Source organism: Colossoma macropomum, unplaced genomic scaffold (genome assembly GCF_904425465.1).
Source record: "Colossoma macropomum unplaced genomic scaffold, Colossoma_macropomum, whole genome shotgun sequence".
NCBI lineage: Eukaryota > Metazoa > Chordata > Actinopteri > Characiformes > Serrasalmidae > Colossoma > Colossoma macropomum.
Genome location: NW_023494805.1, coordinates 38,525,652 through 38,545,383, shown reverse-complemented (window position 1 = coordinate 38,545,383; position 19,732 = coordinate 38,525,652). Strand labels below are relative to the sequence as shown.

Below are 19,732 nucleotides of genomic sequence, written 5' to 3'. Positions count from 1 at the left end.
TTAACTTGTCAGTCAAGCCCTCCAAACGGAAGACGCGGGACTTTTTGGCAGGGGCCCCTTTTCAGCGCTACACTCAGCGCCGCGCTTCTTCTCAATCTCCGCCATCTTCGGGCTGACTCGGACATGGCCGATTACTCCAGTGTAGCACCGCCGACATCCAGCGCCGGAGGAGGCATGAACGACGCGTTTAAAGACGCGCTTCAGCGGGCGAGACAGGTGAGCGACTCCGTTTAAGTCCCGAGCTTGAACGTTTTTAAGCTTTGGCCGCGGCGTCTGTGTTACGGAGCGGTCGGTTAGCAGGGTTAGCTTAGCAGAGCTCCGACAAAGACAAAAGCTGCGAGGCTGAAACCAGCTTCTTGCTCGAACTCGGCCGGTCCACCTTAAATGGTGCAGCAGCAGCGTTCCGCCGCTGGAGGCCTGAGGCGCTAGAACGGAGCTGCTGCTCCATTTAAGGTGGAACGGGAAAATTCGAAAAGGAAGCCAACTTCAGCCTCGTGTAAAAGCTAAACGCGTTGACCCTTTCTGTCGCAGAAAGGCTTAATTAAATCCAGATAATGAAATATTAAACGTGTACATCTAATATTTTTCGCTATTTTTAGGTTTAATGAGTGATATTAGCCAAAGTTCGCGCTAGCTTAGCTGCTTTAGCTGTCTAACGTAGCAATTCTTTAAGTTAGCTAGCGTTAGCTGTGCTAGCTTCGCTGCTGACGAACTTTCGAAACGGCGGTTTTATCTGCGAGTTTATATTTCAGTTTTTTTGTCGAATATCCTTTATTACCATCTCAGAAACAAAGATAATATTTTCTTTGCGGTCAGTGATAGTTTAATGTGGTACACAAAACAAACGTTAAAGGGGAACTCCACCGATTTTACAAAATTTCCGAACAACTCGGTTCTTGAGACGTAAACAGTCGTTCGGAGGGGTTTTCGGGGTGAAATGGTTCATTGTAGAGGCTCATTTCTTTACAGTGGTGGTGATGGGAACCAGGGGCCACCATGACTACAACACAAATATAGCCATTTTATTTACTGTCCAAAACCACCAGTGAACCTCCACGTGTCTTCTGAGGTTTTATATGTAATGTTGATGATGGTGAATTAATCACAAATCTGAAAAACTATATTTTTTTGGGGACTGTTTTGCTTCACAACACATTGGAAGTACCACCTCGCCATGAGTGGATTAAAATAAGTGGATTAATATCGATTAAAAACCAAAACATTATCAGAAAGCTATCTTGCTATCTTGAAACAATGTCCCAGACATCAGGCATTGTATTTATATCCATTTCATATATATATATATGTAAAACTTTTAGAGGTTTAAAAACTTTTAGGGGCTTTTAGAGGTGGACGTCTGCTTCCTGTCGCCACCACTGTGAACTATTCTGACTGTAAGTTTCTCTGTAACAGAGCATTTCACACCAGACCACTGTAGTAGTGCAGAAACTTTGAGACATACGTTTTGTTGTCTTATCTGTTCAGCTGGTCAGGTTTAACATTAGCTGACGCAGACCGTAAAGAATATGACCCAGATCTCCCTGTTTTTCAGATAGCAGCAAAAATCGGAGGCGACGGCGTTGCCCCTGCCCCTTCCTCCAATGAGTTCGGATATGGAGGCCAGAAAAGGCCTCTTGAGGACGCCGGTAAGTGTTCAGACTTTCCAAACCCTTTCACAGCCACTCTGGCCAAACGTTTCTGTTTAAACTCTGTTGGTAAGTAGAGCTGAGCTTCTGTTCATGCAAGACTGGGGGCATCTGCCACTTGTTTATGTATAATTATAGCCAGGAAAACAGTGGGTTTGTTGAATTTAAAGGAACTTTTTCAGGTCACTCAGAGGACAGAAATACTGAAAATGAGATTATAGAGCTCTATTCAGGATTGATTTTTTTATGAGGAGGTGGGTTGTGCCAGGACGTTTGTAAATTTTAAGGCCCTTTTCGCACAGGCTGAGAAATTTCAGTATAAATGACGGATATGGGAGTGGCTACTCGATTTATGCACTGCCTTCACTTCAGAAAAGAGTAGAAAACATGTTAAAATATTTAATTCAGCCATTTTTTTGTTTACTCTAACCATTTACCTTGCTGTCTGAAGTGAATGCAGTGTGTCATTAACCTGGGAATTTACAACAAAGTCAGCTTTCATAGCATTAAATCAAACTTTTCTTGAATTTTTATGTTTTGAGTTGTACATACGATAAAGTACAGTAACGTTACATATCGGCTTGATTTTAGATCAGTATAACCTGAGATTATTTCTCGTTTTACAGAAAGTAAAAAGCATGTGAATCTTTACTGAGGCGAGAACGTTCAGTAAGTAAAAATGCCTGACGTGGCACATTCGAATGGGACTAAAGTCGTGAGAAACGCTGTTACAGATTAAGTCACCCCACCTCCCCATGTAAAGCCAATCTTGTCAGAGTAGGACTCTAGTGTCCTTTACTTCACTTACACAAAGTTAAGTCTTGTTTTTCAGCCTGAAATTCTCCTGGGAAACAACCCTCAGATTTTTTTTCACAAGTTTTATCTGAGTAATGTTTTTGTGAAGTGTAAGATCTTGTCTAATATAGATGTTTTAATATACCTCAATGTATGTGTGTGATGTAGATGTCTTTGTAGTCTTTATAGTTTAGACAGAGGCCTCAAGCTCTTCTCGTTTTGCTTTGGGGCTTCTTACTGTAACATGCTTATTTTAGTCTCTTTCTGTTAAGGGTGTTTGTTTTTTGTTTTTTTTTTTTTTTTTTTAGAGGAAACATTTCAGAAAGCATTGATTCTTCATTACTGTAATATATAGGTGCTTTATTTGTTCTGAGACAAAGTTGATCCTAACTAGGACATTTTTTCCTTTAAGTAAAGTTAACCAGTCATATTGTTGAGAAAGTGTGTTGTGTATTTCAGGTACTTTTGGGACAGGATTCGGTTTACATGGGGATGGAGGCGTTCTTTTACCAGAGGAAGTCTGTAAGGGTTATGGATGATTCACATTGTCATAAATTATGGAAATGGGAGCAGCTATTTGATTTATGTGCTGCCTTCATTCCAAAAAGTTCCATGCACAAAATGTTTAGCTGCTCAAAAGTAAAAGCAACTTAATCATAGAACCCTGACCATCTACCTAGTTATCTTAAGTGTATTTAGCGTTGTCATTAGATTGAAAATTTACAGCCAACAGAAAACATTCCTTTTTTAATTGCCCATTTACCTTTTTTTGAATGTTGGGAATTGTACATTTGAGGTACATAAGTATAGGCTTGATTTGAGAATACAACTCAATGCTTTGAGTTGTACCACCCACATATATATAGAAAATGTGTATATATCTATGATGCAAATAAGCTTTGTTTTTATTGGCTGACCTGTTTTGTGCCCCTTTTAAAAAGCAGTCCAGGCTGAAACACTCCTTAAAACTAAGGTGCTGTAGGCTGAATAGGGGATACATGTAAATGAGTTTGTTCTCGTAACATTACACAAAAATAAATAGGCTCTTTTGCAGCATAGTTTCCATATGTGGACAAAACATAGTGGATGTTTGAAACTTTTAGAAGTGTTTATATATTATTTTATAAATTTTTTTATAAGTTTGCTAATTATATTTTATAAGAATTACTGATGTGACTGATTAGTCGGGACTAAAATTAATGAAGCAGGGACAAAACTGACATTACCCACCTCCCCATGTAAAATTAATCCTGTCTACTAATAGTGTTGCTAATCAGTCAACCACTAGAAAGCAATGGGGCTTGTTATGTGTGGATTTTTTTTTTAATAAATATTTATTTATTTAGTGACGAGTCAGAAGTTGGTCACTGTGCCATCTCTGCTCACAGAAGCCTAGTGTCTGCAGTGGCTTTTTATTCTTGAACATCTTTTTTGAAAGCTTTATAGCAGCCATAGCTCTGCCTTGTACTTGTTTAACATGCATTCTTAATCTGTGCCTTTAAGCATGTGGCCTCTGTATTTTAGTGTCATGTTTATAGTGGCTCAGTTTGCTGAAATATCTGATGCCTGAAAATAGTTTCCTTGTGTCTGTAAAAAACACACCTTGTATACTTCAACAGTTTGCGTTCATATAGTCTTATTTTTTCTCGTTTTACAGACCAGCCAGAAACGAAGAAAGTTGCTCCAAATGACCGTAAGCCTTTTCTTCCTTTTCATTTTATGCTTTTTTTTTTCTTAAAATGATTACCTCACTGTCATTTTGAACTTGGCTATGTTTTTTTTTGTCCAGCTTTTGCTGCTGTAAAGGGCGGAATGGGTGGTCTTCCAAGGTATTCGGTTTTGTGTCATTTGGCTTTTTGCTGTTTTGTGATCTAATTATCCTTTAAAGTTCAGAGACGTTTTAATTCATGTCCTAATTTGGAGACATGAATCTCTTGTCCTTTCTTCGTACAGGCCTACCTCGGAAGAGTTCAAGGTTCCAGATGGCATGGTTGGCTTTAGTAAGTGGATTCTTGATGACTTCAAAAAATTTTAATGACTTGTCCTGCAAAGCTTGGCTGACTTTTCCTTTTAAATGTCTCCAGTTATCGGTAGAGGAGGAGAGCAGATATCAAGGGTACAGCAGGAATCAGGATGCAAGATACAGATAGCTCCAGGTGAGTGACTAACTCCTTCAAACAGGGACCTGTTCACTGTTTTTATAAGCTGTAAGACTATAAATAACACGTTTGTTTTTGCTCACAGATAGCGGTGGTATGCCTGATAGATCAGTGACGTTAACAGGCTCTCCAGATTCAATCCAGTGAGTGTCTGCCCACATTCAATACACAGGATGATCAGTTATGTCATGTACTTTAGGCTGTGTGTGCTGACATGTTCTCTTTTGTGTTTTCGCGCCCGACAGGACTGCGAAAAGGTTACTGACGGAGATTGTAGAGAAAGGCAGACCCACCCCATCGTTTCATCATAACGATGGTCCAGGATCGTCAGTTCAGGAAATAATGGTCCCTGCGTCCAAAGCAGGCTTGGTCATTGGCAAGGGAGGAGAAACCATCAAGCAGCTGCAGGTGAGACCACGAAGAAGTTTGCATTGTGTGTCTTTAAGGTCCAGAGTGGATTCAGTTTTTTCAGTACAGTCGTTTACAAGAACTGTTGCCTGAATCACAGGAACGTGCTGGAGTCAAGATGGTGATGATTCAAGATGGACCGCAAAACACAGGGGCAGATAAGCCACTCAGGATTTCTGGAGATCCCTTTAAAGTTCAGGTCAGTCCATCATAGACTGATCAGGTCATTTACCAGATCAGGTTTAAAAAAAATTTACATTATGATGATTCAGAGATGGTGTAGTCATTCAAGAGAGTGAAGTTGAAAAAAATGACCATCTCCTTCCAGCAAGCCAAAGAGATGGTGATGGAGCTGATCAGAGACCAGGGCTTCAGAGAGCAGAGAGGTGAATATGGATCCAGGATGGGCGGAGGAGACGGTCTGGATGTAAGTCAGGACAACATAGCTTGAGCTTGTAGCTCTATTGTCTGATAGAATAACTGTTGATGGATATTTTATCACTGTTTTAAAGTTTAATTGTTCTGTGGTTGCTTGTCTCTTAGGTGCCGGTGCCACGCTTTGCAGTGGGGATTGTGATTGGCAGGAATGGTGAAATGATCAAAAAGATTCAGAACGACACTGGTGTTCGGATTCAGTTCAAACCAGGTGTGTAATAACTGGGTTGCAGGTTAGAATTATCTCTCAGGATGGCGAAAATATTTGACCAGAAAAATTTAATTTTTCCCTGTTACTCCATTTTCAGCCAAGTTAAACTCAAATTAGCTGTCTTTACACTTTATTTTGATTGTTTGTGCCTTCTTTAAAAATAAATGTTTTTTTTATCTGTAATCCTTACCTGTCTCTGTTTGCTCTCCTGCAATCTAGACGATGGCAGCACACCAGAAAGGATAGCTCAGATCATGGGCCCACCTGACCGGGCACAGCACGCAGCTGAGATCATCTCTGACCTGCTGCGGAGTGTTCAAGCTGGAGGTCCTCCAGGACATGGGGGCGGCGGTGGCGGCGGCGGCAGAGGCCGGGGCCGTGGCCAAGGCAACTGGAACATGGGTCCCCCGGGAGGCCTGCAGGAGTTTTCCTTCACAGTCCCCACCATGAAGACAGGCCTCATTATTGGCAAAGGTCAGTTCTGAGATGTTACTGTGGTTCTGTGTCTCTGGGATTTGCCGTTGTTACTAAATTACTTCCTGATTTTGTTAGATGTTTCATTGTGCACTCAATGATCTTTAACAGGGGGTGAGACAATTAAGGGCATCAGTCAGCAGTCTGGTGCCAGGATAGAGCTGCAAAGGAATCCTCCTCCCAACGCAGACCCCAACATAAAGATGTTCACCGTTCGTGGAACGCCACAACAGATCGACTACGCCAGACAGCTGGTCGAGGAGAAGATTGGAGTGAGTGACTCAGTGACACATTTAAACAATCAGTATACATAATCAGCCATATCGTCTTTTACTGAAACGGTTTATTGGGCCCTGATTAAAAATAATTTTTATTTGGTTTGGTTTTCTGCTCAGGGTCCAGTCAACCCTATGGGTGGACCTCATGGCCCACCTGGCCCCCATGGAGGCCCTTCACCCCATGGCCCTCCTGGTCCACCAGGGCCTCCTGCCCCTATGGGACCCTACAATCCTGGACCCTACAACCAGGGACCTCCTGGACCACAGTAAGAGCCCCCCACCCTTTTTTTTTCTTTCAGCCGAGCAGTAGGGCTATAAAATATATTTTAATTTTTATGGAGTTACTGACACTTTCAGTTGTAATAATGATTACTTTGCCTATTGTTAATGTACTTAAACATGTAACAGTAGAATTATAATATCTAGTGGTATGCATTTTCAATCATTTGTATACTCATTGCAGTTTATAAGGCGTCTTTAAACCTACTTATTTTGAGGGACCTTCTGTTGTTGGTCTGAAAAGGCAAGTCTGTTGAGATGCACAAGGTAATATATGGCTTTGGCATTTGCAGTGGTCCTCCTGGGCCTTACCAACCTCAGGGCTGGGGCAACGGGTACCCTCACTGGCAGCAAGGTCAGCCAGATCCCAGTAAGTCCTTCATTTCAATTGTCTTTGGTTTTTCTCACCATAGCATGATGTATGTGTAAGAAGAATAAATATATTTGTTTAAAAACAATAGAAAATACTGAATAAAAGAATATTGTTACTGCTAATTGTTTTACTTGATCTGTGCTTTGCATTATTTCATGTTTAAACTTTGAAACAGGATGTTTAACCTCGGCTTTATTAAAACGTATATGTATGTTCTGGTGGCTGAAGGTTGCTGAGATCGTTGTTTGTGTTATGTAGATAAAGCAGCAGCTGATGCTAATGCGGCAGCGTGGGCAGCCTATTACGCTCAATATCAACAACAGCCACAGGCCCCCATGACACCAACAAATGCCGCTCCAGGCACCACACAGACCAACGGACAAGGTTAGTGTCTCTCCAGTCCCATACCTAATGTAGAAGCCTTTTAGACTGAATGTCAGGCGTGTTCTGCACTGTAGCAAAAGCCACTCTATAGTTCTTTGCTTTTTAAGTGCGTGTTTATTCCTTTCTTCTACTTTTTTTTTTTCCTAGGGTTTTTTGTTGTCTTTAGACAGGTTTCTCCTTTTCTTTTTTAGTGTTTATGGGGAAAGGGCAGGTTCTGAGACACCTTAGACCTGTTTGGGTCAAATGCAGGCTTTCTGCAGGACGGTTCTCAATCATATTGTACCATTTTTAACAGGTGACCCGCAGGCTCCAGGTCAGACTGGACAGGCAGATTACACCAAGGCCTGGGAGGAATATTACAAGAAATTGGGTATAAATATTTTGCCAAACGTAGCTTCAGATTCTCATCCTTGGGCCCAGCCTAAACAGCAAAAGGGACTTGAATGGCCTCTGAGAGCTGCTCGCCATGCAGAGCCTTATGTAATTGGCCTTAATCAGTGATGTGCAGTTTGTCAAAGGGGTTCGTGTCGCAGGTTGATTCAAGTCCTGCTGTTTAGACTGTGGAACTGTAGGCAGGTTAGAGTGATGAAGGTAGAAAACAAAGCATATGTGCCAGTACTTCAGTTGAACCTGGCTTTTATACATGCTGACGAAGGAGAGATCAGGGCGTACATGCTGTAGGTTTAGTAGTTAGATCTAAACAGTTTTGTCACTTGTATTTCCAGTGCTTTAAAGTGTAAACGAGGTAAAAAAGTGTCACAATTCTGTCTCAGGTCAACAAGGACAGCAGCCGCAGGACTACACCAAGGCATGGGAGGAGTACTACAAGAAACAAGGTAGGAGTTATAGAGGCTTTCCTGATTTTTTTTTTTCCTGTTCTCTTGACTGTTTGCAGATATGGGCGGCCGTGTTTGTCTTACGGCCCTCTATGGTAGAGCTGCTGTAAATATGGCTGCCCTAGAACAAACCAGTGGGTTTCTGTCCCGCCACTCGGAGGTAGCGTGGCTGGGGTCGTTCCCCCTCTGACAAACCATGTTTTGCAGTATTGTCCAGTTCTAGATGTAGTTCAGTTAAATGCCAAATTAGCAGCTTTGGAAGAAGTCACCTCAACACACAGTGGTACTTCTCCAAACTGGTTGTTCTGAAGCAGTTTGTAACATGTTCATAGGGGCAGATTGTCTGAAATGTGGCTTGATTAGTGATTTATTAGGGGCATCTTCACTTCCCCTACTGTAACGTACATTCGTGGTTACCCAGAGAGATTATAAATTATGACCATTTGGCACGGCCCAGCTTGGAAGAGCAAGGGTTTTCAACTCCATTCTCTATAATACTGTATATAAAATTTGGCACCAAGAACAAAAAGATCAAATAAATATGTAGTTTTTTGGATTTTAGCTTAAATCCGTTTGATGCTGAATCAGGTTTATGGACTTAACATGTATTAAATTTAGGCTGCATTCAAATTTAGCCACGTTGGTGTCGCTCATTAATGGGAGGGCAATAAAACGTCGGTGATAGTTACCAAAAATAAAGAAAATTGTTTCATGATGGACTTCTATTATCCTCAAAGTTGAATCGGGAGATCCCTTGAGGTTCCCAGCATGTGAAATCTTTCACCCTAGCTATCAACATTTTTATACCAGTGAATTACAGCACAAGCTTTTTTTTTTTTTTTGATGATAAACTTCTTTGCAAGGAAAGAAATGATTAAAAATTTGATTTGATTTCACTTTCATTTTCAAATTAGCGACTCAATTTTGGTTTAAAACATGCTTATCATACTTCACAAATATGTTGCCAGTTCTTACTGTATGTGATGGACATTGCAGGTCAAGCTGCCCCACAGGCGGCCGCAGCAGGCGCCTCTCAGCCCGGAGGCCAGCCGGACTACAGCGCGGCCTGGGCAGAATATTATCGCCAGCAGGCGGCTTACTACGGCCAGAGTGGCTCTCAGCCCATGGGAGCAGCACCGCAGGCCCAGCAGGTACGCTCCCACTGACATTACCCCTCTTTATCTGCCTTATGTTATGATGTTTTTGAGCCATTCTGAAACTGTTGAGTTTAAATGTCCGAATATGTCCTTTCTTTCATAACATTTTCCTCCACAGCTTCAGCAGGTTTCCAGACAACAAAGCGACAAGACTTTAACCAAACTCTTCCCTCCCTATACAGGCCTCTTTATCTCTTTATTTTGGGCAATGGGGGGTGGTTGGGGGAGCTGAGTCGGTGTTTCTGCTCTTAACATGTTGTGTATTTCTTATGTATTTCTTCTGCACAGGGCCAGTAATGCGAAGTGGACATAAAGTAAATGCTACATTGTCGAAAAAATCCTTTATTAAATGTTTGGATGCAGACGCCTTGATGAAGATCTTAATTTCCTTGGTTTGTGTTTAAACTAGATTGCAAACAAAAAAAAAAGTGGTTCCGGATTCCAAGATATATTTTTTTGTTTTTTTCCATTTTGTTTTCCTCTCTTGTACAAATGAACGGTTTGTTTTTAGTGGGGTAATATTGGTCATTCCAGCTCCTGTATCTCATTATGTAGTTACAGCTCATGTCTATAAATGATAGTCCTTTTTCCATGTAAATCATCTCAGTTTTAAAATGAAATGCCTGTTGTGTTTTTGCAATAAAACAAAATGAAACCTCCTGTGTTGGTAAGTGGGGCAGCAAAAGTGGGGCAGAACTTGTGTAAGAGTTATTTTTTTTATTTTTTCTTGTTTTTTTTTTTTCAAATATTACACTTTTGTTTTGTGGGGTGGGTGGAAAGGGGTTCAACACTTGGAGTTTAGACCATCTCCCTCTCTCTGTCCAAATTTACAGACTGAAAATGACACTTGTGTCTTTGTTTCTCTCCAGCTGTTTAAACAGCTCTTGGGTTTTTTTTGTTTTTTTGTTTTTTTTTTAATTTCGATTCCTGGTCTTGTTTTAGATCTGGCAGAAACAATCTTTTGACATTTTGCTTGCTTGCTGAACGGATCTAGTCCTGTTTTTATACTGCATTATTTAATTTTTACTGGCAATTGCTGTGGTCGTAGAATAGACAGGTGTATCTGAGGGAAGGTAACTTGCTGTTGGCGAGGTATGTGACTCATTCGCAATGACTCCTTGCTCAGTGCTAAGGTGATGTTATTTGTATTGTATTGTTTCCAAGTGTACTGACTTCAGGTAGCGTGCACTGTTTATAATGTGAGAAACTTTCCCCCTCACAGGCGAGTTTAGGACAGCGGTAAGCAAGTACGTCTTTTTTTTTTTTTAATTTTTTTTTACTAAAAACCAACAAAAGAAAATGTTCCTTTATAATGTGACTGCAGAAATGTTGCAAGCTTTTTAGTTGCTCTCTCTTTCTCAGTATGCTCTTGTTTTTTTACAGGGCAGGTGAAATGTGCTCAATTAACAATTATGTATTATAAAATTGTCCCCACCTCCTTTCCCCAACTTTTAAATGTCATAATATACAATTTTTTAAGAAAAATGCATATAAATATCTGCTGGCATTTCTTAATCTCTTGCGATTAAAAAGCTCAAATGCGAAGGTGCCCTTTTTTTTTGCTCTGCCCGTGTTGGCGTCCCTCCAGCATAGGCCTGTAAGTGGCTTTATAGGGCTGAGGAGTCTGTGCTGTACCACACCAGTGACATGAGCCCTCCGCTGTAAGTACAAAAACAATGGCCCCGTGCTGTCAATGCATTATCCTTGACGAACTTGATATTCTTATGTAGTGCATAAGACTGAAATGTTTATCCTGAAACTGCCTTTTTGTTGTTTTTGGGGTAAGTATGTCTGGGCTGCAATTCAATTTGACATGCAAATTGTTGATGTCTCAATGTTGAGCCTTTGACCTTACCCTGTTCATGAATCGGACTGTCACTTTTGCCTGTGTTGGTAGAATGACACCTAGCAATATGTCCACTGTTTTAGTCCCTGTAGGATTTGCCAACCACTGCTTAACTCACTGAACTGTGAACTTTTTATAAGTCAGGGCAGCACATGCAATTCAGCTGTTGTCTTTTTTTTTTGTGAAACTTGCATTAGAACATTTCAGATCAGTCCTTAAAAGTGCCATTAGACACTGTTGTTTTGCCAAGTTTTTAATCCATTGCATTCTAATGTGAACCTTACCTTACCAAGCCAGTGCTTATTTAGGCAGTTCACTTGCAAAATGTATTGTTCAGATGTTGGCTGACTTGCTTAGTACCATTTTCCAGGCTGTCATAGATTTATTTTTTGCCTTTTGAATCGTTTTGCCATTGCTTAAAGACTTTTCGAAGGCTGTCAAATCGATGCAAATGATTCATTTGACGATGTTGATTGGCACAAATGAGCAGTGCACTGTCTGATTTTGCAGCGTCATCCCACACCTTAGGTTCTGCTGCAATAACACAGGTAAGCTTAACCTAAGAAACCAAGTGTTTTGAACCTGTGAATCAGTCTTGATTTGTATTTTGCCTGACTTTTCCACTGAACCCGACATTGGTGCATTTTTGTCAGAATTTCTAGGCACATGTCTTTATGAAATGTTGACATTAGTATTGAAAGCCATAGCCCTTTACAGTGAGTCGTAGGATGTTCTGTATTTGAATGATGTGCATGTCACTGGCTGACGTGCAGCTTAATGTGATATTTTTTCATTTTTCTTCCATAAATGCAAAGCATCTAGCATTTTTACATGATTTGAAATGCCGTTCTTGTTCATTCGATGCCAATATGTCCAATGCTTATTCATTCTGATGTTAGTCTGTTGGTTAAACCTGTTTTAGGGTGGCTCAATGTCACTGTAGATCATTTTCCCTGCCTTACCAATGCTGCATGCAGTTGGAATATATATATATATATATTTTTTTTAACCAGGGATCTGTCTTAGCAGCTATTTCACTGATACTGAAGTGTACACATGTATGTATGCTCTCATGTCACTGGTTTAAACCCTGTGCTGTTGCTATTGCCCTTCTGTAGTGCTAATACAAATTGCTGCCTTCATTCTCACTCACAGTGTTGAAGATGCTGCAGGCATAGGTCGTAGAATCAGGTCCTGAGCTAGGTTTGTCCCTAAGGAGGAGTCTGAGTCTGTCCCTCCGCTGAACATAGACCGTTCGAGGGCTCCAGTTATAAGGTAAAGAAAATGTATCCTGAGGAAATCTGTGATCTTGCAAAGTGAATGTTATTCGTTCAGGGCAATTGTTTTGATGCTATTCTGATGAGCTAGCTTTGTCTTAAGATGAGTAACAACATGCTTTTTGAATTGTCGGTTGATGAATGGCCTGTTTGATGAACTATGATGATTTCGTATATGCTTTGCCATTTGCTGATGTGAGTCAGGAATCAATGCTAGATGGATGGATCATGACCAGGAACTTTTTTTTTTGTTTTGTTTTGCGTAGCAAATTTTCAGGCTTCGATTGCTTTTTGGCAGTTAATTGGAGAGTTTCTTTGAATTTTGCTGTCCGTTGCTGCATATGTTTTGGTATGCATGCAATATGCTCTTTCCTTCTGAGCAAACTGTTCACAACAGAATTCGTGGGGGTGTAGAAAAGAAGACATAATCGGAGGCTATCTGAGAAATGGGGAGCATGCCTTAGAGGTAAACACAATTAGTTTCATGTACTGTTGAAACACTCGAATGTACATTTTTGTTTTTGTTGAATTTGCTGAATATTGTTGGTTTTTTGAGTGAGCGTTGTTGACATGTCCATCAATAAAATTGTAATGATTGGAAGTCTGGCCTCAAATATGTTAATGGGCCTCGTCTTTTCAAATTCATTAGAATCATGGTGTGGCATAAGTAAGCAAATCAGCATGCCTGCATTGTTACATAGAAGGATTCAGTATTATGAGATGTTTTTAGGCAAGGTTTTCTACATCCTTTACATACTAAAATGGCCAAGAAGCAACTTTTGGTAAATATTTTAGGCTTCTTAAAAGAATCTGACAGTTGTTTCACTATTAATTGTGCAGAATGTTACACGGTGTCTTGTTTCAAGGAGCTGAGTACAAAAGAGAGATGAGAGGTGAGCATGCTAGTAGTCTGGTGTTCAGACTTCAACTTTTTGCGCCACATTTTATTTATTTAAGATTCGAACCAACTTGAAACTCACCCTTTACTGTATAAACTCAGAAATACACCAGAGAAGATTTAGAACTATTTTTTATTTATTTATTTATTTATATTAGTCTGTCACTACTGGGCAGTTTCCCCTAGACTTGAGGAGAAACGTGGGATAAAATCAGAGCAGTTAAAATTGTCTTTAAAGGTATTTGAGCACGTTTTGGATATGTTGTAGGGTTATGATCCTTCTACACTTCACACAACTAGATTTTAAAAATATATTTTAAAATGGACTTTTTTGCATAAACAAATTACTTGATCTGATTCATGCTTCGCCCAGAAGTGTGTTCTCTCGTAGATATTGGTAGGTTTGCAAAAATCACGTTCACCCTAATGAGAAATTCATACCCATCTTGTGTCAAAATACCTAAATATTTTATTTTAGGTATGAAAATGAAATCCTATTTTACGAAAGGTCAATTATGGGTTTACACACTTTATTGTGGTGCAGTTTAGGTTTTTGAGATTAAAAGAAAATGAGAGTTAAAATTTCTAGCTAGCAAGTTGATGTAGCTACACCACTAGTTAAACAGCACATGTTGTAAAGCAATATCAGAAATACATGATTTGAAATCATGTAGTATCCAAAGTTTTACACCTTACCTGCCAGCACTTGGACACAAAAGGGAAATGTCTCTACCTTTGACCATTTGAGCATTAAAAGACACAAAAGGTACCAAAGTATCAGTTCTTTTCCATCGTTTATTTCATTTTATTTTTTTTATTATTTTTTTATAAAAATATCAGGGCATTGCAGGTAGGAGATTAAAGACCTTGGAGCTATAGGTCAGCTGTAAAGACTTAGAAGACTTATATATTCCTGCTGATGCTGGTCAAAGACAAAACAATCTACAAATAATGCAGGCAGGAGTTTATAAAAAATGCTGGGAAATCTCAGATGTCCTCGAAGGCCAACTTTGTGCAACCCTGTTCTACGCAGTGCGACCAAGGTAAGACCCCTGAAGTGAAGGACTGATATAAGGAAGTGCAAAATGATTAAGAAAATTTCAGTCAAACACAGTGCATTTGGAGGAGCTTAATTTCTTTAAAATAATTTGCACCTTTCTTCCGCAAAAAGACCGTTTAGAGTCCGTTTTCAGTGGTCAAGAATCTAAAGTGCCAGCCACTCTGATGAACAGTCAGTATGGCTGACTGTGTCAAGACATCTAAGGGCTCAAGTGTCTCCCCAGTATGAGTCCTCAGGTTATTGAGCCTTTTGGGAGTCTCCCTGACTAAAAACACGTCACTGTCGTTCTGTACTGACCCTCTTCATGCTCAACACTTCTTACTGAATGAGATGCTGCGAGTAGTTGGTGGTAAATCTCAGCTAGAGATTTAAAACTAAACACAACCTGCATATCAAAGGTAAAGTAGTTTTAAGTGGTTAAAGTTGTGGATCTTTTGTTCTTTTCAAGGCCCAGGAAGTTCAATCATGACCGCTCACTCAACTTCAAGGAATGTTTATACTTGTCGTCTCGCCTAATACTATTGTCTGACCACTAGGGGTCAGGAATGTGGCTCTAAACAGCAGTGAAAATTACTGTGAAGTCAGGTATGAAACCAGTCATCCAGAATGCGTGGTGACAGGAAACAGTTCAATACCCCTCAAAGCTATCTACACCCTTAAATTTGGTTCTTTAGTAAAGAAAATGGTTCTATAAAGAACTATGAACATTCAAAGAACCCCTTGAATGATTAAATGGTTCTTTGCATAATGTAAGGGTTCTTAATGTACTGCAGGTGGTTCTATATAGCACCCAAAAGGGCTCTTATGTTATGATATGATACAGTAGAAGAACTTTTTGGTGCTATATAGAAAGGTTGTACAAAGATGTTTCTCAACCCTGGTCCTGGAGGACCACTGCACTCTTCCTGCTTCAACACAGCCGCTTACAATGATTTACAGCACGTTCTCCATCAATCTGAAGAACCATTTCATGATTCAAAGAACCCTTGAAGGATGCAACGGGGTTTTTGAATGTTCATGTTTTTTGTAGAACCATTTCCTTTACTAAAGAACCCTTGAAGAACCATCTTTTTAAGAGTGGAAGATACTTATTACCTGAAACAGTTATGAATACGGTGCCTGGTACTTTGGCATTGTTTTACGAAAATGTTAGACTCAAACAGTTCAAGCATTACATATAAAAGCTCTTAACCTGTGTTTCTGTTGGTGGTTTTGATAGTAAGTAATGACTGTTTGAGATCTTGTGGCCCCTGGTTCCTATCACCACCACTGTAAAGAGAGCTGAGTTTCTCCACAGTGAACCATTCCACATTTAAAGCCTTTTCAGTGACTTTTAACGTCTCAGCATTTAAATTGCAGAAAATTGGGGGATAAAAAAAACAATTTATTGAGGGAAAATTATTTTGACATGCAGCCCTGCTGTGACATGAAGTAACCCACAAAGACTAGTTTACAGCTCAACAGCTGATTTGAACGGCTCGTTTACCCAGAACCAGGTGGACAAGGGATGTCTCTTGGTGCAGGTGTCAACATAAAAATTAAATCCATGGAAATAAATATACTAAAAAATATACACTATACATAAACACAATATAGACAATACACAATCTGCAAGTAAAAGTATGTGCAATGGGAGGTAAGTACAGATACTGAGGTACATATGTGCAGCTAAAATAATAGAGCAAAAAATATACATAAACACAATTATAAAATATGTATATCGCATGAAGTTAAAGTGCAAATGTGCACTGACTAGTAGAGGAAATTCGGAAAGGTTCTTATCCAGAAGGAGCATGGCATGTGATACACACTGGTTATGTACATTTATGTTTAATGCAGTGAAATGTGAGAAGAGCCCTTGTTTAGGAGGATGATGGCCTGGGGAAAGAAGCTGTGACGGTGTGGATTTCCCATAATAAGACTTGCATGAAAAGAAATTTGTTGATTAGATCACTTTACTGTCAGTCACTGAACGTTCCTTGTCCACAAGGTGGCAGCAGAATCACTGTGGGTGTTGATTGATAGAAATGAGTTCTACCAAAAACTCTTAGCAAGCCAGAAACAGTCCAGAGAAGCAACCTGGCACATCAGAAACACCTAAGAACTAACTTTAATCAAAATATGAGACTATCTGAGCCAGTTAATGGCGATACAGTAGGTTTACTTAGCAAGTTTAGCCTCAAGTGCTAGTGAAACCTCAAGGTGGTACAAAATGTCTGAGGTTCAGCACCAGCGGAGGAGTGAAAGACTCTCCTTACCAATGAAAATTGAGTAAATTTTAAACGTTAATCAAAATACAAAGGTGTCGAACATTTAAAGGTGGTACAACATATTTACTGAAGACTGGTAATAGCAACGGCAGCATTTATGAATGCTAACGTATAGGGAGTCCTCTGTGAGGAAGCTTCTTTTCATGTCCTCAGTATAAATTTACTTAATTGTACCTTGAAAGGTTTGGTGGAACAGTTTTCATCTTCAGGGATAAGGCAATTTGACAAGGTCTAACAGCTTTTCTTTGAGAATCATCTGCTTGATCTCAAAGGTAAGTTGAGGATCCAGCTGAAGTTAGCAGCCTGTAATGTTTGGTAGAACACAGTATAGTCAATGTTGTGCAAGTTGGGTGTACAGTTAGTAAAGTCAGTTGTGGTCAGATTATGTAATTTAGCTTTAAAATGGCCGCTCTTTAACATTAATTTGATTGGTACAATGTTTAGTTGTGTAAATGGCCAGGTCAGCCTTCCTGCGTAAGGTGACTGACACAACATTATGTACTACAGTTTGAGCAGTATTATCACTAACACTATGAGGTTCCATTCCACCTTAAATGCTGCAACTGTTACACTCTAGTCCATTTAGGTAGCTAACCTCGGCCTTGTATTCACACTTATGTTTAGCGTGAAAAACACTGGTCAGCACAATTCAGTCACAGTCCACATAGTTAACCGGGCAAGCTTGGCATCATAATATACAAAAACTATATAGTCACCATTTTGTTGTTCGTTTTTCGGTATGATTTGAAAACTCCTGCTGCTTTTTACATTGTATTAAAATTTAATGATGAATGGTCCAAAAGAACTGCCTCAAAATTATCTGGTTCCATTAACTCCCTTTCAACGTTAAGGTTTTTTCCCCAACAGCGGTTATGGTTGTACATTAACAACACATTCTCCATCAGTCTGTAGAACCATTTCACCGTGCAGAGAACCATTTAAGCATACAAATGGTTCTTTGAGTGTTTATGATTCTATATAGCAGGAGTACATACATACATCATCTAAACTGCTTATCCTTCTGGGTCGCGGTGGGGTGCTAGAGCCTATCCCAGCTGTCATTGGGCAGAAGGCAGGATACACCCTGGACAGGTTGCCAGTCCATCGCAGGGCAGACAGACAGACATACACAGTCACACCTAGGGGCAATTTAGCACGTCCAATTGGCCTGACTGCATGTTTTTGGACTGTGGGAGGAAACCGGAGTACCCGGAGGAAACCCACACAGACACGGGGAGAACAGGCAAACTCCACACAGAAACGACCCTCGCTGGAAATTGAACCCAAAGCCATTCTTGCTGTGAGGCGACAGCGCTACCCATTGCGTCACCGTGCCGCCCTATAGCAGGAGTATTTAATTAAAATTCAGTAAGGTCCAGTTGGAGAAAATTTCCTCAAGCAAAGATCCAGAACATCATAATGTCTAACTTGCATCATGATTCAGTGCCATATACTGTTTACTGAAGTAGCCTAGTAGGTAAATCAACATCTTATACAGTCAACGACTGAATGTCAAATCAAATAAAGTCCAATTCAGTCAAATTTCAACAATATTTGTCAGTTTTCTCTTTTTAGAGCTCGCCATGCAAAATAACTTCCCTCTGACTCACTTTCTTCTCCGACTGCTTGTTTCTCTCCTCGTCCCTCGCCTGTGGGTGCGCCACTCACTCGAGTCTCAGTGCTCATCGTATGCACACATCTGATTGGCTGAGTAGCGTCACGTGTGATATTTACAACACATGCGATTGGTCTGTGAGTTTCCCGGGCCGCTAAAGCTACTGTAAAGGCTAGAAAAGTTATGCTGATTAAAATAGGACCACCCCATCAAAATTAAATAATTCTCCATAGTTTATCGGTTATAGGTCCAGGTCCACATAGGACAGCGCCTGGGTCTGGACTTGGACCGCAGTCCACCTATTAGTGACCTCTGCTGTATAGTATCATTGTCTTTACTAAAGAATACTTCAAGAACCATTTTTTAAAGTGTGCCTAACATTCGATAAGTAACACCACCAATTCTTTATTTATAGATTGTCACATTCTGATCACAGACATCTTTTTACCTTCATTAAATCTGTATCACTTACGCATCCAGTGCTGAAGCATTGTCAGCACTCTACTTTTTGGGGGGGATTTTCACACTTTTTTTCTTCCCAATTTGGTCGTATCCAGTTCCAGAGACTCTCCCAATCATGCAATGCTGCAAACGCAAGCTTTCTCCAAGTCATGTGAAGCCAGTCACTGCATCTTTTCTAACTGCTGCTGACACAATGTCATTGGGACGGCTAATGCACATGGAGGAGAACCAGTTTTGTTAAGTCAGCTAACAGATACCTGTGCTAGCTAGCATTATGCTGAGTGATGTGGGTAGGGGGGTCCCAACCTACCCACCAAGAGAGAGCGAGGCCAGTTGTGCTCTCTTGGACTCATGGATGTGGATGGCTGCAGCATCACTGGGGATCAAACTCACGAAGGCCTGATGATACGGCCAACGCTTAGACACTAGGTAGAGAATGTAAACGTATACAGGTTCCTTACATTCTCATTTGCAAACACTGATGCTACTGTAGTGTTTTGCCTACTCTGATTACTTCCACTGCATCAAACATGGAAGTGTGAAAAGAGAAATGAACAAGCACATTTCAACAATGGGTGTCTGTCAGTCAAACGGTCAGTCAGTGACTCAGTAAGAGACTGAGTTTCTCTGGCTGGCCTCTGGGCAGTCTAGCAAGAAGTGAATTAACTCCTTTGATGTGGAGTAAGAGCAGAACCTAAGCATGAAAAAGCTTTTTTGTCCTCTGTCACACTTGTATTGTGATGTTTTCAAATATCATCAAAGTATTATTTTCAAGATATTTATAATTTTCCCAGGAATGCAAGAAAAGCTGTGAGGTCTGAGACGCCCACCGTGTTTGGTAGAAATGATAGATGATTGGCTCATGAGCC

General features: G+C 40.3%; 1 protein-coding gene across 4 annotated transcripts; it reads left to right on the top strand.

The window, feature by feature from the left end:
- Window positions 1–88: 88 nt before the first annotated feature.
- Window positions 89–13,172, top strand: fubp1 (far upstream element (FUSE) binding protein 1). Of its 4 annotated transcripts, XM_036596300.1 has the most exons (21): window positions 89–216; window positions 1,553–1,646; window positions 2,901–2,963; window positions 4,099–4,134; window positions 4,231–4,270; window positions 4,395–4,441; window positions 4,526–4,597; window positions 4,686–4,743; window positions 4,846–5,008; window positions 5,109–5,207; window positions 5,337–5,435; window positions 5,552–5,654; window positions 5,874–6,128; window positions 6,240–6,400; window positions 6,524–6,672; window positions 6,979–7,055; window positions 7,317–7,442; window positions 7,738–7,812; window positions 8,216–8,278; window positions 9,275–9,429; window positions 9,724–13,172. In XM_036596300.1, exons 1-21 carry the CDS (start codon window positions 124–126, stop codon window positions 9,730–9,732), a joined length of 2,037 nt encoding a protein of 678 aa, XP_036452193.1. In that variant the 5' UTR covers window positions 89–123; the 3' UTR covers window positions 9,733–13,172. The 4 variants fall into 4 exon arrangements, with proteins under 4 accessions (XP_036452193.1, XP_036452194.1, XP_036452195.1 ...); XM_036596301.1 differs by lacking the exon at window positions 2,901–2,963; XM_036596302.1 differs by lacking the exon at window positions 7,738–7,812.
- The last annotated feature ends 6,560 nt before the right edge of the window (window positions 13,173–19,732 follow it).